This window comes from Protobothrops mucrosquamatus, unplaced genomic scaffold, assembly GCF_001527695.2.
Source record: "Protobothrops mucrosquamatus isolate PMUCROS unplaced genomic scaffold, P.Mucros_1.0 scaffold6, whole genome shotgun sequence".
In the NCBI taxonomy this organism is placed as follows: Eukaryota; Metazoa; Chordata; class Lepidosauria; order Squamata; family Viperidae; genus Protobothrops; species Protobothrops mucrosquamatus.
This window is the reverse complement of record NW_015386393.1, coordinates 4743177-4764500: the sequence shown is the minus strand read 5'-3', so window position 1 is coordinate 4764500 and position 21324 is coordinate 4743177. Positions and strand designations below refer to the sequence as shown.

The 21324-nt window shown below is 42.7% G+C and overlaps 1 protein-coding gene across 1 annotated transcript in view; it reads left to right on the top strand.

The window, feature by feature from the left end:
• Positions 1-21324, top strand: part of UNC13A (unc-13 homolog A) — a 131692-nt gene that overhangs the window by 42401 nt on the left and 67967 nt on the right. The window contains 6 exon segments of the mRNA XM_015809933.1: positions 1688-1779; positions 3151-3187; positions 6574-6609; positions 9918-10128; positions 17405-18271; positions 20753-20846. Coding sequence (XP_015665419.1) covers positions 1688-1779; positions 3151-3187; positions 6574-6609; positions 9918-10128; positions 17405-18271; positions 20753-20846 — 1337 coding nt within the window.

Here is a 21324-nt window from a genome sequence, read left to right as displayed (position 1 = left end):
CATCTGCTTTTCGTGTTGCAGAATTTGGGATGCAGAAGAAATATGTATTATATCAATGCAATTTCTGATTTTTCTGGTATTGATTGTTGCCTCAAAGGTCTCCTGATTCTTAGTTCATCACTAATAGCATGGGAGGCAGCCAAGCTCACCCATACTTCTTTGAGCACCTATCGCTTGATTGTCCCTCCTGGCTTTTATGAAAATAATATACCTTTAAATAAGAAATTGGAATGCTGTAAAATAATCTTTATTTTCAAGAATGACCCCCCCCATTTTGTGAGAAAAAAATGTTGGGAACTAATGAAGGTGCCTGGAAAAGAGCAAAGATGAATGGGTTCAATTACATGGATATCTCCACGCAGTGTTTTGGGCAACAGTATTGGAAAAAGCTTATAGTTTTGGGCAATAGTAGTGGAAATTTTGAATGGTCATGAAACAAAAGGTGGTAAGTTGAGGACTACCTATATTTATTTATTTATCCAATTTATATGGCCGCCCATCTCAAGAAGTGATTCTGTGTAGCGAACAAAGCTAAAATAAAATAAAAACTATTATAAACATTACAAAAGTTAAATTACACAGTAGCTGAGCAACATCACCTAAATCCACTAGTATAGTGATGGCGAACCTTTTAGAGACTGAGTGCCCAAACTGCAACCCAAAACCCACTTATTCATCGTCAAGTGCTGGGTAGGTGTGGCCCATTGGGTGGGTGTGGCCAATTGGGTGGGCATGGCTGCGGTGGTAACGGCAGACTGGGTGGGACTAAAAAGTTCAATCAATCAATTCCAACTTTGCAAGATCTTTTTTTTCCCACGAGAGGTTGAAATTGACTGATTGAACCTTTTTTTTTTTTTGCACATGGCGGCGGAGGCCTAAAGCGAAAAGGTTTTATAAAACCCAGCTGAAGGCCTAGGACTGGGGCGACAGCGCACGTGCCCACAGAAAGGGCTCTGAGTGCCACCTCTGGCACCCGTGCCATAGGTTCACCACCACTGCACTAGTATAACCCTGAACCAGGTCCTTGTTACACCATCAGAGCCCCAGGCCCAGGGATAGAACTGATTATTGGCACCATCCTGTTTTCCAGTGGGTGCTACAGCAGAAAAGAAATGTCTTCTAGGCAGTGCCAACCATCTTTTTTTGGCTGATGGTGTAACAAGGACATGCCCAACCTGCCTGATGGGATGAGACAGATAGACCTGACATCCTATCAGGACAGGAATTGTAACAGAGGGAACAGGCAGCATCCTGGAAACTCTGCAGTTTGTAACTAATGATATTCTGCCTAGCAGCCATTTTGGGATAGGCCTGTTCCCATCAGCAGCCTTTTTAGAAAACACCCACAGGGCATTCTCCAAATTCAAAGTTTTTACACCCAGCAGTAAAAGATTGTGGGGTATGATACTGACTCTCCACATATACAAATCCAGTTATTTTTTTCCCCTCAAGAGCATTTGCAGCAGGCTGGGTCAAAAAAAAAAGTCAAGGGTGGCTTTACTCACCCAGGCACTGTCGCCATCTTGTCTTTTTTTTTAATCTCACTAATGGGACTGTATTTAAAAATGCGATCTCATAAATGTGGCCTAATATTAGGTGGCTCTAAAAAAAAAAGTTAGACCACTTGATTGTGCTAAGAGGGCTCTGTTAACCTGAAAAATCTCCCCCTTTTTTCCCCTTCTTGCAGATATTCCTGAAGAAGAGGCACGGTATTGGGTCAAGGAGCTGGAGCGGCTGAATGCTATGCGAGACCAAGATGATGTAAGTATGTGTGAATGAGTGGATGGATCTTTCTGAGAATTTGAAAAGTGCATCAGCTGTTCTATTTTTGCCTCCAAAAATCGTCACACTTTAATTTCTGCCTGAAGTCGATTCGTGCATGCAAACATTTCTTTTCCCTCATAACAACATAAAATGGTATCCTTCTGGATCGATTCACAGGATTGAGGGTGTTGTGCTCATTTACCTCCTCTTTCTGGGGTTGATTCCAATTGGTGATGATTGGAGGGGAGAGATCCTGCCCCCCACGACTGGTAGTCCTTCACTTATAACATTCATTTAGTGACCGTTCAAAGTTATAACAGCACTGAAAAAAATGACTTATTGGCTGATCCTCACATTTACGACCTTTGCTGCATCCCCAGGTTCATATGATCAAAATTCAGATGCTTGGCAATTGGCTTGTATTTATGACGGTTGCAACATCCTGGTGTCATGTGATTGCCATTTATGACCTTCCCAGTCAACTTCTGATAAGCAAAGTCTAGGAGGGGGGACTGGATTCACTTAATAACTGTGTGGTTCGTTTAACAACTGCAGTGATTCACTTAACGGCCATGGGGAAAAGGTTGTAAAATCTGGTGTGCCTCACTTAATAACTGTCTTTACTTATTAACAGAAATTCTGGTCTCAGTTGTGATTGTAAGTTGAGGACTACTTATATGGGATGCCACACAGATTGGTGCTCTCTTCTCTCCTATTTAACATTGACGTGAGACCCTTGGTGATGCCATGGGGACCCAACTGTTTATCTCTGCTCTTGGTGAATTAAGAGATGCTGTGGATGTCCTATCTCAGTACGTGGAGACTGTGAGGGTCTGGATAAGCTTCAGCTGAACCCTGGCAAGACTGAGTGGTTTTGGGTTTTAGGGCCCTCTGGTTCTAGAATGGGGTGTCAAACTTGCAACGTCACGTTTTTTTGCCATCGCCGGCAATGGGAATCTGGCTGGTGGGCCGCCAGTTTGACACCCCTGTTCTAGAATTATACCATCTCTGGTGCTGGGTGGGGCTTCTCTGCCCCAAGCAGACCCCCTGCACAATCTGTGGATCCTCCTGGATTCATGATTCCTGCTCAAAGAGCAGGTGGAAGTTGTGGCTAGGAGGGCCTTTGCACAACTTCATATTGTGCACCAGACATGTGCTGTTCCCGGTGAAGTCCAAAATAGAACCAAGTGCCTTGGCTCTCATTGTCAAAATTTCTCTTTCCAAATGAAGTGCTTTTTATTTAACTATTTTCCTCTCCATCTTCCCCCATCAACCGCTTGCTTTGGAGCTCCCAAATCAGAGGGGTTTGAGAAAAAGGATGTCAGTGCTTCTCAGACAGATCCTAATCTTTGTGCTTTTTTCTTCTCCTCATCATCCTGGGAGAAGCAAGAGAAGCCGCTTCCAGTCCCCGGCTCACAGTGCTGTAAGTGTTTCTTTGATTTGGGGAGGTTGGGTGTATGAAATTTCCTAATTTCTGCTGCAAATTAGGGTTGGCATATGAAATGTTCCCTTCACATTTTTCTGAGCAAGATGAATCCCCCCCTCCTTTTTTGGGTGGAGTATTTGGAAACCAATGTTTCATTCCAAGATTAATGAGGGTTTGGCCCAAGACAGAGCTGTTTACAGTTTGGTCAATGAAAGCTTCATCCTTTCTTCCTATCCTTTCCCTCTGTGTCTTCCTAATACCATTTCTTCCCTTATGTCTTCCTACCCTTATAAGTCTCAGAAGATCTGTTGGGTGATGGGTGCATGGGCCAGAAGGCAGATGCTGGGGACTGAAAGGTAAAAGGGATTTCCAGAGACCATTTAAGGAAAAATAACCCCATTTAACTCCATCCTGGAAAATATTCTCTTAGTTAGAAAAAGATTTCTAATTGAACCTTTGAACTGCTTACAACACAACTCAAGAATATAAGGAAAGCCAATATGAACCAGACTAGACTATAGAACAGTGTTTCTCAACCTTGACAATTTTAAGGCATGTGGACTTCAACTCCCAGAATTCCACAGCCAGCAATGCTGACTGTGGAATTCTGGGAGTTGAAGTCCACATGCCTTAAAATTGTCAAGGTTGAGAAACACTGCTATAGAAGAACTCTGCTAGATCAAATGTAAATAGCTCATCAAACAAGCACCTGACAGTTGATAGCCAGATACCCTCATGGGAAGCCCACAGGCAGGGTGGAAACAGATTAATCTTGCTAGTAATATATTGGTGCAGGTTTTCACAGCCAGTTAGACAGTGTTGAACCTCAGGGTTTAGTGTCCATAATCTAGAGAACCTACTTCCTTTCATTGACACCTGTGGCTTGTATATTCATAGGCAGTGTAGTCCATTATACAGACTACACACATCTGAGCAGAGAGCGATATAGCCAGATGTTCTGACTTCTGGTTGGCTTTCAGTTGAGTTAGTTTCAAATTGGTGCAAGTTGGTGAGAACTCTGATTGGTTCTTTGTTGGACCAGTCAGGATTGGACACAGAATCCAAAGATTCCAGCCGCAGTTGTCAGCAAAATATCAAGAAATCTGTTCTCTAGAGTCTAGCCCAGGGGTAGTCAACCTTGGCTCTTTTATGACTCGTGGACTTCAATTCCCAGAATTCCTAAGAAGCTGGCTCAGGAATTCTGGGAGTTGAAGTCCACGAGTCATAAAAGAGCCAAGGTTGACTACCCCTGGGACTCTAGCCAATGGTCACTAAAGCCCAACAATCTTGCTAATCCTCAGCTTTTAATCAGGAGAGGTGAACTGCTCTTGTATATTGAGACTGCATTATATATTATGATTAATAGCTATTGAAAGATGTACTGTCCATAATATATAAACAGATGTGAACTCAGCCCCTATTGATCAGGCTAAGGAGCCATCTTGCTTCTATTATTAATACTGAATAAGCTGTCCCCAAAAATCTTACTCCTCAGTGCCTGAATCCCACAATTTATTCCTTCTTCACTTTTTTGTAAGTAGGATGTAATAGGATGTAAGTAGGATGTAAATCAACAGGATGTAATTTCATTTCATTTCTGTTACATCTTCCTTGCAATAAACTCAGATCCACTCAGTCAGGGATCCTATTATTCATAAATGAACTTTTTAAAAACTATATAGACTGTGAAATTGATTTTTCAGTGACATCACTGAGACATGTGAGAACAAAGTGTGTTTTAAAGAAGCACACACAGTTATCTTCTTGACAAATTTCCATAGCTCTACTTTATAATTAGTTAAAATAGTTAGCTAATCAGGTAGCCTTTTTATAAATACTGCTCCTTTCAGGTGTATCTCAAGGATGCCTGCCTCTCCAATAATATGGGGTGAGAAATTCTGATGAGCAGACAAAGATTAGGATAAAGTCCCACCCTTTTGGAACAAATTGAAAAGGGAGGTTCTTGTACTTTGCTAAGCACCTCTGTAGATACTGCTGGTTACAAATGCTATTAGAATTTCCAGCAGCCATCTTGATTTTTTTTTTACTGCCCATCCTGAAAATGCTCTGCTTCCTCTTCTATTTGTGTGCCCTATTTTATTTTAAAGCTTTCTCAAGCTACTAGCACTCTTCCATCTCTTACAACTGTGCGTTGCATGCATTTCTTACCAGAGTTCTTAGGAGGGCAGATAATATCACATATTTGAAGACAGAGGTGAGTGAGAAATCGGTCAGAATCTATTGGTATATCTCTTGGGAATATGTAGTAGACAGGCTGCAAATTCCTAGATTCAAAATATGCTCAAAGATATTCTGTTCAGCTATGCTAAGTACTGTATATGTCTTTTTGGATCTGTCTATGTTTGGCAGATTTTAAATTCTGCTAAAGAACAAAGCAGATCCACAGATCCATTAATTCTGATGTTTTCCCATCCCAGATTCAATACATTTTGGAAAAAAAATGAATGGAATAATTTTGGAGAGGTTGGTGCTATTAAGGCAGTGTTTTTCAATCTTGGCAACTTTAAGATGTGTGGACTTCAATTCCCAAATTTCTCAGCCAGTACCTCTTAAAGTTGCCAAGGCTGAGAAATACTGGGGTACAGGAACCTCCAGATACTTGTAAGATACTTGCAAGACTAGAACATTGTTTCTTAACCTTGGCAACTTTAGACTGGGTGGAAAACAATTCCCAGAATATCCCAAGCCACCATGCTGGCTGGGGAATTCTGGGATTGATATTTACACAGTATAAAGTTGCCAAGGTTGAGAAACACTAGATTAGAAGATAAGAATAATGTGGAAAGGCTCTTCCCTGTCTATTAAGAGCAGGCCACATCCCAGTGCCCTTTTTAAAAAAATAAAATGTGGCTAAGAGGTATATAATAGACAAAATAAAGATATGGTGACACCACCAAAATGAATGAGGCAGGGAACTTTTTCGTTAATATGGTAAGATTGAAGAGTATGATTTATTAATCTTAAAAGCTTGCATACTTCTTTCTCTATTCCACCCCAATCTAGTGGTAAATCAGGTTTTTAACTTTAGTAAATCATACTCCTGAATCTGCTAATTTCATTACATTAAACAAAAACGATTCCTGAGAATTGTACTTCTTGGCTATTTGCTATCAGAATTTGAAAGTGCAATTTCAAAGGGTTGCAAAAACTGGGGGTCAACACCCCACCCCAAACTGCAGATTGTCCCTGCCTGCTTTTATATGTTTGTTAGCTTCCAAAGTGCATCTGGATGTAGAATTTATACCTCCCCTTCCCTACAACCTCCCCTTCCCTCTAGGGTTAGAATGACTAAGTATATACTGTAGAATTTAGAATTGGCCTGTCTCTTAAAGGGACATGTCTTCTTGGCTTTTATTTTGTAGGCAACTGGAATTATTTTGGCTGGGGAGATCAACAAAGTAAGTATATGATTCTGATCCTGTACCCTCCCACTTCACTCTGTGGCATTCTTAAATATTTTCCTATTATTTCTACTCCAGGGGGAGGAGGTATGGGTCAAATCTAATATGGCCCACCTTTTCATCTGGAGATCAAGAGATGAAGCAGATATTTTGAGGTAGTGAGCTAGAGCAATAATGACAACATTTTTTTTGCATAGTTATCAGATATTCAAATTACAGTATATACCAGGGGTAGTCAACCTTGGCTCTTTTATGACTCGTGGACTTCAACTCCCAGAATTCCTGAGCCAGCTGAGCTGGCTCAGGAATTCTGGGAATTGAAGTCCACGAGTCATAAAAGAGCCAAGGTTGACTACCTCGGTATATACCTTTAAAGCTAGAATAGCCTCACATGCCACTTAAGATTTAGGCTCTTGAGACTTTAAATTCTATCCTCCAGAAGCCTTTGGTATTACTTACTAGACTCCAGATAAAGACAGTGAACTGGAGAAGTACTATCTAAAATTGTTTAGTGAATTCAATGCAGTGATTAAATTTGAACTGGGGACTTTCTGATCCTAGGATGACATTAGTAGACTTGAGTCATTCCTCCTTGGCGGCTTGTCTGTTGCTAAAAACTATTGGTGCCTAGAAACCAGAACTAGCTTTAGCCAACATTTTTCAAATTAGTTAATTGATTGATTAATGGCATTAATCCATTTGCTATATATTAATCTGAGTCTTGTCTGATATGCAAATATATATACTCTTTAACTGTATTGGATGAACTCAGTACTTTTCCTTAACTTGTATCCGTCCATTATTTTGAGGCTGCTCATTGTTTAAGAGATGTTTTGTAACGTCAAGGGATGACCACAGATAAAATGTTCTCACAGACTCTAACACAATGTTTTAATAGAAGAACAGTCCAACCATTCATTAAATGCCAGGCATCAAATGGGTGGGTATAGTTGTGTGATCTACCCTTTAACTAATTGTGGTCTCCACCCAAAAATACATTATTGTGTTTTGTGTAGATGCTTAGTCATTCTGACAATGCCAGCTAAGTAGCACTATTTTTTTTCAGATAAATTTATTAAAAGATGTGGTCATGGTCAAACACTCTCTTTCAGATATACAGTTATATTCACATAACATATGATAAAAATGTAGGAGGTACATGTACACAACATATTAATTAGTTATTTTTAACTAATCAAGGAACTAACCTAACTAAGAAATTACCAAGGAGAAAACAGCACCCACACCAACACTGGCAAGCCAAACCTCTCTATATAAACAGGGAACATACCCCATGCTCACTAGCACTGGTGATGTTACCTAGCTGGGTAATGAAACATCTACAAGCACACACAGCCAAACTCAGAGAGCACCAAGGACTCCACAGTGTTACTTTTATTGTCATGCAACCTAAGTCTGTTTAGTAAGCTTATAGTTGATTATATAATGTGATCCTAGAAAATGAATTAATTCAGGAACCAGGCTGAGAGTGTTATATGGTCAGCTGGTGGCTGAGATTATACCTCACAGTAGACCAAGCTAAAACAGCTTGGGACCATTGTGGGAACTCAGCTTTTTTTTCAGTCATGTTTATTGAGGAGGGGGGTATAGCCATGAAAGCCAGCTAGATGATCTTGGGCCAGTTGCTCTCTCTCAGCCCCACTCACCTCACAGCGTTGTTGTTGTGAGAAAAATAGGAAGAAGGTATGTTGGATATGTTCACTGCCTTGAGTTATTTGTAAAAATAATAAAGATGGGATATAAATAAATAATATGAGAGGAATTTTGTTTAGTCCATTTGTGAATCCAACCAGTGAGATGGCATTTAGACTGAAAAACAGATGGCTTAATTCTTGAGGCGGGGTTAAGTTCCTGTCCACTTCCATTCCAATGTATATTGTTTGATTGAGCATGGCCAAGTTGATATCTTAGTTTGTGTTCTCTATAAGGACCATATAGGACAGGTGTTACTTTGGGAGAGCACTTATTTTTTATTTTAAAAATATGCATGTTTGGCACTCTTTTAGCTTGCATTTCATTCTCCTTGGACCAATTTGAAAGCTAATCCCTTCCAATCAGGAATCACAATAGGGCATAGAAGGACTGTTCAGATCTTATAGCCAATTAATTTGGCTGTAAAATAATATCACTCGGGGCAACCACTGAGAGTGGAGGCAAGTTAATTAATGAAAACATTTTCACAAGGGCTGCCCAAAATGCCAAGGAAGGCGGTTTTTCTACACTGACATAAACTTTCTTTTTTTTAAAAAGTTAAGGGTTCAGCTTGTAATATATGTAAGCTTTAATTGGATTATTGATTTAGAGCAGGGGTGTCCAACCTTGGCAACTTTAAGACTTGTGGACTATGCTGGCTGGGAAATTCTGCAAGCTGAAGTCCACAAGTCTTAAAGTTGCCAAGGTTGGACACCCCTGATTTAGATCTTAAAAAGAAGGATCATTGAAGAATGATCAGGATCATTTATAGGAAACTGAAAAATCAACCAGCAGTGAGGGAAAAGTAGAGAGGAACTATGGATAGTCATGCAATGCATCATGTTCTGGCTTGCTCACAGATGTAGCAAGGTCAAGAAACAATATCTGAATGAAGAAGTAGGTTTGCATGCCAAGGAAACATTCAGCCTCCAACCTGCACCCCCAATGTACATTCCCCATGCCCTTTCTTTCTCTCTCCACTCCATCCTACTTACACCTGTGGCAAGGAAACCCATGCTATACTGTGACCTTTGTAAACAGCTTCCTGACCCACCTGTTTTAAACAATCATGTGACTTTCTTTTCTTTCTGCAAGATCATGTTCTCTGAATGTATTGTAGTTTGGACTTCAACTCCCAAAATGCCCATCCAAGCTGAACATTGTGGGAGTTAAAATCCACTAGATCTGATGGGTACCAGCTTGGGGAGGCCCTTATATTGTTTCTAAATTTCTTCAAGCAGCTTGTGAGATGCCTTCATGCTCTATTTGTCCGTTTATCGCTTTCTCTGTTCCCCACTTTTTTTCAGTTATCAAATATCCCTGTCCTCTGGAAACCACCATTTTCCCCGCTCTTCAACTGAGACCCTTTTCTATTATTCTCCATCATGTCAGAACACTGCATCCTTTTGGCACTTATGCATGTGGACACTCTAAATTTCTAAATATAGATCCTTGCCAACACACACAAATGTACACTTACTGTGCTCCCATGTCCCTCGCATGTAAAGAATGTTCACATATCCCATTCTAATCATGAATGTTTTGTCCTTTGTGATTCTATATCATGAATGGTCTCGGATCCCTTTTTACAGATGATGACCCTGACAGCACCGTGGATGACCGGGACAGTGACTACCGCAGTGAGACCAGCAACAGCATCCCACCCCCTTACTATACAACCTCCCAGCCCAATGCTTCGGTCCACCAGTACCCCATACGCCATCAACAGCGAGTATCCCGAGACTCCTATACAAATTCTATGCAGGGTTATGAGATGGACTATTCTAACCATCAGCCAATCAGGTAGAGTGGATGCAGCCTGGAACTGTTGGAAAAAGTATCTATGACTTCTCGTTCTGGTAGGGAAGGGTTTCTTGTCCTTCCCCTAGAACAGTGATTGCGAACCTTTCAGAGACCGAGTGCCCAAAAACTGGCCCTGCCCCCGCTCCACCTTTCTGCTCCGCCCCCGCTCTGCCCCCCCACCCCCCATCCCGCCTGCCCACAGGACCACTCACTGCCTCCAGGGCCCACCACAGATCGCCCAGGCAGCCCAGCAGCGCCATGGCGGCCACGCCCTCTGCCCGCGGCCCGCAGCATCAACTGTACGCGATGGGGCGTGAGGGCAGAGTCTTGTCTACGGTGCCTGGCTGCCATGTCCTTGGCTGTGCTGCTCCGCGTGGGCCACGCTCAGGGGCAATTCTCCTTCAGGGGGGCTGCTGGAGAGGAGGGGGTCACGGGGGGAGGCAAGACTGGGGCAACAGCACGTGTGCCTACAGAGAGGGCTCCGAGTACCGCCTCTGGCACCCGTGCCATAGGTTCGCCACTACTGCCCTAGAAGGTTATAAAATGGGAAAAGAGCATGATATGTCATCGTAGACGTAAAGCAACAGACCATCAAGTCCAACCTTCTGTCTCAAACACAGTACACCCAACATATGTTCATACAGGTAGTCCTCAACTTACAACCACAATTGGGACTGGAAAATGTGTTGTCACATGACCGCACCCAATTTTCACAGCCCTTTTAGCCACGACCATTAAATGAGACATGCGATCATGACCCGCAATTTCCCCCTGTTGGACATCTTACTGACTTTGCTTGTCAGAAGCCAGTTGGAAAGATTACAAATGGCGATCATCCTAAATACCTGCCAGTTGCCAAGTACCCGAATTACAATCAGGTGACCACAGGGACACTGCAATGGTTAGAAGTGTGAGGACCAATTATAAGTCACATTCTTCAGTGCCATTGTAACTTCAAATGATCACTAAACAAATGGTTGTAAGTTAAGGACTACCTGTAACAAACATACAAAAGTAGTTCCTTTGCTCTTGATCTCTGCCTCTGGTTACTCAGAGGTATATAGCAGAGTACGGAAGTTCCATTTCTATCTGTCCTTGGTAATAGCCCCAATCACTCAAGGCCTTTTGACAGCTCCTATTGAATTGGGGGAGCATATTTAGAATGGAGCAAGGGCCAAAGAATTGACATAATCAGCTCCATTCATTACTGACATTGTTCAAGAGCTGAAACATTGCAATGGACCCCGAGCCAAATTCTAAATGATAGTTAACAAACAGACCTTTCCCTTGCGGCGCAATTGGCTTTAATATCCTTAGCTATTTCTTCTCCTCCAGCTTGGTTTTAATTCATGCACATTAGAATGTATGGGGAGAATCTTGCCAAGGACCCTCTGGGTATACAAAGTGAGAAGGAAGAATTTAAAACTTGGCTCGGATGCATAGCCTGGGGACTAGAAACCCTGATAGCACTCCACAAAAATTAGTTGCCTTGACTGCAGAGGAGGGGATAGCAGCCGGTCTCCTAATTGCTGTTTGCCTGAAGAGTAATCATTTGCTTAAATAAAGGGGGGAAAAACCTACATTCCATTCCCCAAATCTTCTGTTGGCCATTAATCATTCATCATAGGCTAGCATTCTTAACAATGCTGTCAATGTGATTTTTCGTGTCCTTTGCGAATCATGGGGCCTTTAGGGGCCACTCTCTTGGTAGCTAACTTTGATAATAGATTTATTTTATTTCTTTGAGAAAATCATGGTTGGTTGCTGGGTATGGGGGTTGGAATGACTTGCAACCATCCCAGTTCAACATTGTTTTCTGTATTTCAGAACAGCCTTCTTTTTTCCCCAATGCCAGGTCTACTCTTTGAATAGTTCCAGGCCAGCATTCTTCAAGCAAACTCCAATTATTCCACACCATTGTTACCATTGTTACCAAACTGGCTCTGAATGATGAGAGCTACGATGCAGCCTAAGTGGAGTGCACTGAGTTGCAGAGGTTGGCCTGGATATATTCTATCTGAACAAAAAACAGGTCTCAGATAGAAACCCACCTCCTTGTCTCTTAGTTCGTAGCTAGCAAATTTGTGTTTTGCTCTCTCCTTCTGCTCCCTTTGAAATTTTCCAGGACAGGAGGGGGGGTCTTTTCTCTCTGCCATTTTATATGCTGACCCTTTTCCTCTTCCCCTCCCTGGCAGACGTTTTGGTAGTGTAGATTCTGCCGCAAACGGGCACAGTGACGCTGAGTCTGCTTCCGGGTCAAGCAGGCGCACGAGCCGCCAGCCCTCGCTCGAGAGCAGGCGCTCCCTAGACCTATCTGATAGGTGGGTCTTTCTCTTGTTTTTCTGCTGTGTACCTTTTGCAGAGTCGCGTGGTTCTTGGTTTTTGCAAACTGGATTAGGCCATTAGCATCTATCCAGCATTGGCTGCTACGACTCCTTTCCTGTTCCCATTCCGGCCCCCTGCAATATTTTTCTTTTCCCAAACAAGGTTGAATTTGAAGTCAAGATTTTGCTAGTGCTTGAACTTCCCTTAACCAGTTCTCAGTGGAATTCACACATGCATGGTGCACACACACACACGTGCGCCCGCACACACACTTTGTAACTCTTGTGGGAAGATTTTCTTAACAGGCAATTGTAACATAAAGAAGGCTAAAGGAGATGAGTTTGTGCAGTATCATCTGCTTTAAAAAGGAAATAGTCTGGTGCAGATTTTCCCTTTCTCCAATCCACTTGGATGCAGCTCCTATGACTCCCAGCAGCCATGGGTAACTGCCTGCTTACTAGGGGTGGTGAGTTAGTCTAAAACTGCTGTCTTCCGTGACCAGTTTGCCCTCCCTGATCAAAGCTTCAGATGCAAAGCCAGAATCTGAGGATCCATCTGAGTGGATTCCCCTTTCAACACCACTTCCATTTTCCATTGCTGTGTGACTTCTGAAATCAGCAAGTACACCGAGTTTGCACAATGTGTTTAAGCCGGCTAAAATGGAGTTGGAAAGCCTGTACATTCAGTGTGTTCAGGAAAAACACATCCATTGTCTCAGCATATTGTGAGAACCAGGCCTTTGCAACAAACCATACTATGGTGTATTTGGTCATAATATATTAGCAATTACACTTCATTAGTTGTAGATGAGAGAGCCAACCTGACATGCATTACGAAAACCTGATTGGAGGTTCCCATCTTGGCAATGTGCTCTTCTGGTTTTCAAGTGTGGCACTAGCCATGATTCTGAGCCAGGAGTTATGACCATCCAGGAATGTTTACAGCTGTTCTCCTAGACCTTCATTGGAATAACAGAGTTGGAAGGAACCTTGGAGGTCTTCTAGTACAACCCCCTGCTCAAGCTGGGGGTTGTATACCATTTCTAACCTGTGATTGATCCCAACTACCTTGCAGTGTTTTACCATTGACTGAGAGAAGAGGGAAATACACATTGAACATTGTGCAAGCTATACCTGTATCCCTTCATTTGATAACATCCCAGAAATTTAAAAAACAGAAGTGCAGATTCATAAGGCAATTGGCTGCACTGCCTCCATCTAAGACTTCAAAATTGCAATCAAACCATTGAGACTCTCTACCAGGCCAAAAGTTGAATAAATGGGCATTCACATTCTTTTGGGAGTCTGCCTTCCTTGGTCCCTCCCCCATTGCCAATGCCAGAAATGTGGTTTCGGTCTAATCCAGGTATGTCCCATATCGTGTCTGCATGTGCTTCCCGTAAGCCTCTGTGCTTGCTCAGAGATAGTCTGGTCAGTCTGCCGTAATGTAACTTCTGGGATTTAAAGCTATCTGTCCCTACAGTGAATTCAGCTGTCCCTTTGTTCTTTCTGTGCCCCCTCTCTGATCCTTATATCCCTTTCTTCTGTAATTTGCTACTCTATATTTTGAGAATGTGTGAAGAGCAAGTCTGACTCAGTCAGGGGAAGAGAGGAGCTCCTCTTAGAAGATGTCAGTCTTCCTTTAGAACAGTGGTTCTTAACCTTTTTGAACGAATCACCCCCTTGAGCCAATGAGGAAGTTGTCATCGCCCCCCTCCCCCAATATAACCTCTCAATCACAACATAGGAAATAATTCTTCAATTTATGCAAACACTTTTTTTTGTTTTCTTTAAAATTGTCATCAGGACATATCGACACAAATAATTTATTTCCAGTCTTTTTCCTATATCTCCCATATTCTGGCCAATGGCGTGCCACTGTATGGGTAGAGGCTGCTGCGCAATGCGCATGAAGATAAGCGATGCGTATTCATATAAGTACGGCGTTCTGTACTGAAGCTAGCTGGAGGAACATTTGAAAACACAATTCAATCCACTAATAGCGAGCGATCTGATGTTTTTGTACGACAGATATACAGCAATTCACTGTACGAAAAAGTCTCAAAAGTGTCCCCAAAACTTCTCGCTCCATCGCCCCCATATTGCCCCCTTTTCGATCCTTCGCCCCTGCGTCACCCCTTTTCGTTCCATTGCCGACCTGAAAAATGAAATCGCCCCCTGGGGGGCAATATCGCCCAGGTTAAGAACCACTGCTTTAGAAGACTTGAAAAAGCTTCTTGGATGAGAAGCGAAATATTTTTAAGGACAAAACCCAAGAAAGCACCTTTGGGACAACCATGACCGGGATGATTGAGAATCTCCACAGACTTTTAGAAGATCAACACTGATAAGTGCAAACTGTGTATGAGTGTCATTCCAGAGAATAGGTTTGATTCTTTTCTCCTTGAAATGCTAGTAACCTTTATGAAAGGGTCTGTATTTTTAAGCGGATGGGAATTACCAAATTGTCTGAAGGGATACACTCCCTACCCCCACCTTAGGCCTCATCCACTTCATTTAGACACATCATGAATACATTTGATCAAGAGGTACAGTCTATGTATGTGTGTGTAGGTATGTGTTGATTCGGAAGAATGAAATCAACATTTTATTTCAGCCTTGCACACAAGAGCAGGTATATCACAGAAGTAGAAACACAACACATTTCCATAAAACACATCAATGCCTCTTTGGTATACGTCGTCCTCGAATTACAGCCATTTCTTTAGTGACCGTTTGAAGTTGCAATAGCACTGAAAACTGGCTTACATCCTCACACTTATGATCGTTGCAACATCCTCATGGTTACAGGATCAAAACTTAGGCGCTTGCCAAACGGCATGTATTTATGACGGTTGCAGCATCCCGCTATTTGTGACCTTCCCAGCCGGATAATGACAAGCAAAGTCAATGCTGGGGGGGGAAGCTGGATTCGCTTAACAACCTTGTGATTCACTGAACAACTGCAGTGATTTACTTAATAACCGTGGCAAAAAGGTTGTAAAATCGGGTGTGACTCACTTAACACCTGTCTTGCTTAGCAAAAGAAATTTGGGTCCCAATTGTGGTAGGAAGTCGAGGACTACCTGTACCCTTCCATAAAGCTAATTGGACTTCCTTTTTGAAACGCTGAATAGGAGTGCAAACCTTGGGGGGGGGGGAAATCAAGGTAATAGCATTAAACACTCCTTCACTGGAGAGGGGGCATTTTATATTGGAAACAGAGTGAGGCGGCTTGGTATTTTCTTTCATAAATACATATAAATGTATTTGCCACTCTTTGACCTATTTGGATCTTAAATCATGGTTCTGGAACACCCCACTTTGTCAGATACAAATAAAAACAATAAACAGGGGACAATATTTTAGTTCGCCCATGTCCAATATTACATCACATGTGTTGCCTCTAAGATCAGTGTGTCTCAACCTTGGCCACTTTAAGCTGTGTGGACTTCAACTCCAGGAATTCTCCCACCAGCAGTTGCTGGCTGAGGAATTCTGGGAGTTGTAGTCCACACAATGTGACCATTATTTTCAATGGTTTCTGGCCAAAAACACCCACTGCAGAAAACAGATTTGCTTAAAAACCATCACAAAAAAGGTGATAAAATAGGGTGTGGTGTCATGGTTACCTACACAATGACCACAACAACTTATGACCATAATTCTCAGCTCAAATAAAGTTCTAAGTCGAGGGCTACCTGATAATTCTGTCACAGAGGGCCTCTGTGTATGTGTGTATGTGTAAATGCTCATGTATGGACCACTGATTAGAAAGGTGTATACTTTTCCCCTATTCTTACCTATTTTCTCTCTCCCATTTTACTAGCAGCAGGTATAAACTTTATTTGGGTTTATCATCCAGTGCTATCTATAAAAGAACTGAATCATTGAAAGAGCAGGCTGGTGTTTATTGTTCTATGTTTCTGTGTCTATGGCTGCTGTCTCTTTTTTTGTGACTGATTACTGCTGGTGGCTTGGCTGAATCTGTGGAACTGGCAGAAAATGAACTCTGGGCATTGTAAAATAGTCAGGCTAACTGGTACAAATTGTTCTCCAGTTTGTACATGGAGGAATGACTCTGATTAAGGACTAGCCAGTTTGATCATTATTCAGTGAGTGGGAGTAACTGGAAGGAGAGTGGTGGACTAAGACACTATCAACTTACCTTCATCCCCTGGCACTGAATTGAAAATTCCTAAACTTTATGTTGGGCTGACCTATAGAACATTCTAAATATAAGCATTTGCTTATATTTAATGCCTATGGGGCACACATGATCCCTAATCTGTCCTTTTACTAAGCAGATGCCTTCTAATAATGCTTGTTAGTAGTTCCCCTGGCCCCCAATGAATGGAACTGCCCAGATCTAAAAGTAATCTAGAGATCTCACATGAAGAAATTCACAGCCCCCTGATGAGATTACAGTTCCGTAACTCTTTAGGAGAGATTACTGAAGTGAGGCCCAGAATGGGACGCATTTGGAAATGTAATCTGAGCAAGGATGCAGCCCTGTAATGTTGATTACCCTCTTGCTTAGAACCATTCAGAGTCTTTGGGATGTTAGGAAGGCCAGTATAGGTCTAAATTTCAATTATTATTTTTGGGTGTGTGTGGAATAGAGAGATAGATGACACTCAGTAAGTTGTGCTACGTGGACTTGTAGAGCAGGGGGCTTCAAACTTGGCCCTTTTATGACTTGTGACTTCAACTCCCAGAATTCCTCAGCCAGCGTGCCTGGCTGAGGAATTCTGGGAGTTGAAGTCCACAAGTCATAAAAGGGCCAAGTTTGAAGACCCCTGCTGTAGAGAAATAAATGTGAGGATTGGCTCGAACGAGCTAACTGCACCGGGTTCTCTTTAAGTTCATTTATAAGACCCCATGTATCTTTTTCTCCTTGGCTTCTGCCTCTGCTTCTCCGTCCCTTCCCCAACCCCTGCCCATCCCTACAGCCCCACTGGGAGCAGCCGCTACGCCTCCTCAGCTGAGCTGAGCCAGGGTAGTTCGCAGCTGAGTGACGAATTTGATCCTGATGACGTCAGCCTGGATGAGCGGGACGGCGACTCCTACCACTCTTGCCACAGCTCTGTAAGTTATCACAAGGATTCCCCGCACTGGGACGAAGAAGAGGATGACTTGTACCTGGAGGAGGATGAGTTCAATGAAGAGTACAGTGAGAATGAAGAGTACTACCCTGAGGGCAAGGCGGCCGACACTGATCATGAGTCCTACCCCAAGGAGGCTTTTGTGCAGCAGCAAGAGCCACAGCCGAAGACCCCACAGGTCCAGCCAGCCACGCCATTTGCCCTGTCCCAGCAGAAGCCACCCCAGCAGGCCCAACAGCAGCTCCAGCAGAAGCCGCCCCAGCAGGCCCAACAGCAGCTCCAGCAGAAGCCGCCCCAGCAGGCCCAACAGCAGCTCCAGCAGAAGCCGCCCCAACAGGCCCAACAGCAGCTCCAGCAGAAGCCACCCCAGCAGGCCCAAGCCCAACCGCCGCCACAGAAACCACCGCAACAGGCCCAGCCAGTGCCGCAAGTGCAGCAGAGGCAGCAGCAGCCATTGCAGCAAAAAATGCCTCCTCAGGGGCAGCAGAAGCAGCAGTCCCAGCAGCCACAACCGCCACAGAAGCCACAGCTGCCACCTGTGCAGCAGAAGCAGCCACAGCTGCAGCAGCAGGCGCCACCGAGGTTGCAACAGCAGGTCCAGAAAGAGGAGAAGGTGGACGAGGTTCCAACTGTCCTTCAGGAGGAGCAACCAGCAGCAGAGCCCCCGGTTGTGAAGGAGACCCCCCAGGAAGAGGCCCCCAAGACAGAAGAGAAGTAAGAGATTCTTTATTGTTGGAACTGGTAAAAGCCGGAGTTTCCTCGTCTGCCTAGGTCAGTCTCGCTCCTGCTGTGGGGCAGCCTTGAGTCTGAGAGAGCCATTGCTCTTCATGGGTCCCTTTGGCAACAGGGATGTACATCCACCATGCTCCATTCAGCCTCAGGGAGCCAGAAACACCACTTTAATCACCCACAGTGTCCCTGGTATAGCATCATACTGGGGAAGTGCGGGAGATTAAAATGAAAATAAAGCTAATCCCAGTGTTTTGAAAGGAGTAGGGGAAAGTCCTCCCTGTTCCCTTCTTCCATTCCACTCATACTATGTCATTCTATGTTCTGCCTTAGCTGTCACCTCTCTCAAAAATTTAGAAATGGGGTCATCCAGTGCTTTTTTTCTAAAAAAAAAAAAAGGTGCTGGAACTCACACGTCATACAACCCGCCTTGCCTACCCTACAATGTTCCATCCAAAAAAGGTGCCGGAACTCCGTTCTGGGCGTTCTATGAGAAAAAAAAGCTCTGGGGTCATCCAACTACAGTAGGTAGGTGGAGATTTAGATAGTCTCCCCTTTGCCCCCCAAAGTACCTCCTCAGTTTATAGTTAAATTACTGCCACAAGATGTGGTGATGGCCACTAGTTTAGATAGTTTTAATTGATTCATTCATTCATTTGTACTACTGAATCCCATAGGACTCCTGATGGCTGACAGTTGTCAAATAAAATTTCCATAGTGAATAATTCATAAAGCACCCCTGGTAAGTACTCAATAATATATACATAAAACATCCACAGTAAAGATAAATCAATTAAAATGTAAGTAACAGACAAACCCTAATCATATATCTCCGTAATATATTCAGCGGCAAACCATAAGTGTATGCAATAAATGATCTTCAGAAGAGTTTTGATCATCCTGAATGAAATCTACGTGGGGCCAATCCTGATCATACATGTATATGCACATACAAAAGAACAGTGCTTCATTTGCGTAGTTTTGACTGACACCTTGACATTTTTTACCCCTTCCCAGACACTGTTAAGATATATCTGAGATTTGCATAAGAGTATTAATGTATTGGTAGTTTTAGCATGCAATTCCTCCTTTTCACTACTATTGCAAGCTAAGTTGATATCTTCAGTGAGCTATCTACTATGACTTCAAGATCTTTCTCTTGGTTAGTGATGGCTATCTCAGACCCCATCCATGGATATGCGAAGGTAGGAGGTTTTGCCCTGGTGTGCATCAAGTTATCCTTCCTTAAACTAAATCACATTTGGCATTTGATGAACTCAATTTAAAGAGATCTGGAGTTCATAACAATATTTTGGTTTTTTCCAACCAAAGTAATTTCTTTTGATCCACAACTTGGCCAGCTTATCGCCTACCTCAAATTAAATTAATGATGGGGAATGCTATTTAAATTTCCCATAGTTCACTGGAACAACATTATATAGGGGACAATATGACAAATAAAGTTGTGGATCCTTAAATCCAATTGCCATTCAGTTGCTAAGTGCCAGGAGTAAGTGATGCTGGGATTAATACAGTGGTGTGCTGTTCTATGATCTTTGAACTTGGCAGTGGCCTACATTTATCTACTCTAACATATAACCTGTGGCATAAAAGTTGCCAAAACATAGATCAACTTCTAAAAACCTCAAGATGCATCTGTTCCCTCTAAGAGAACTTTTTTCAAATTAGTTCTGAAACTTTAGACTCAGAATAAATTAATTTCATAATTCAGAATAAGTTAATTTCGTAATTAAAAGTGGACAGAGAACATTGAGGCCCTGCTTTTAATCCGTGGATCTTTCGGTGGATAGTGTAGAGTCTGCATCTAACACTTAGATCAAAGTCCCCAAACTTTTTAGCTCATTGACTCCTTCATGAAGTTTCAGACTGTTTATCAACCCCCAAACTTTTATTATATGAACATAATTTAATAAATATTACTTTAAATAATAGTACTATGAACAGTAATGACTTCATAAAACTAGGCAACATTTAAAATATGAAAAATATAAGATATATTTTTGTTACTGAAATTGTTGATATCTACCTCATCTTCAGGACTAGGGGCTTCAGGATTAGCTCTACAGAGACCCAAAAGATTAACTGACCCCAATCATCCATCATTTCAAACACTTCCATAATTTTTTAACCACCTGTTGATTCCCAGACATTTATTGGCCCTTTGAATAGTTACAACAATTATTGGGGGAAGGGGTTTAATATTGACCACTTTAAGGATCCTGATTTAGAGGGAAACACCTTTCTGCTGGCTGACCTCCCTTGAACAATATTCTTTGGGTTCTTAAATACAACATGAAGTTATTTCATGATGTAGAACTAAAAAGTTACTAAAAAATAGGGTGAAATTATTTCACAGAAAGCAGTTTGATAGAGCTGTTTTCCTGTAAATTCTCAGCCAAGGATCAGATGCTGGACTTTGCACTTGACCTCTCATTCTGGTTACAGGGTGAAGGAGAAAGTTGAAGTGGTAGACCCCAAAGCACGAGCAAAAGCCAACTGGTTACGGGCATTCAACAAAGTCTGCATGCAACTCCAAGAGGCAGGTATCCCTTGTGAAATCGTGGACATACAGTATGTGGGACATCTTTGAGAAATGTGATTTGTTTGATCTATAGACAAGAGCTTTCTATACAGATAGCCCTTGACTTACAACCATTCGTTTAGCAAGCATTCAAAGTTACAAGGGCACTAAGTCAGGGGTCTTCAATCCCCGGTCTGTGGACCAGTACCGGGCTGTGGCATGCCAGCAACCGGGCCGCATAAACAAAGGCCCATCGGCGGGATGCAGGCAGCACACAAAACTACGCCCCCTCTGGTCCGCAGAAAAACTTCTCTCCACGGAACTGGTCCCTGGTGCTCAAAAGGTTGGGGACCTCTGTGTTAGAAGGACTCCTCCTGTTTGGCTGCTGCTACTAGGGTATTCAAATTTGGTGGAATAGCATGGGGTGGTGCAGCACTTTAATCCAAAACTACTACTATTACTACTATTACCACTACCGATAGCAACAACAAGAGCA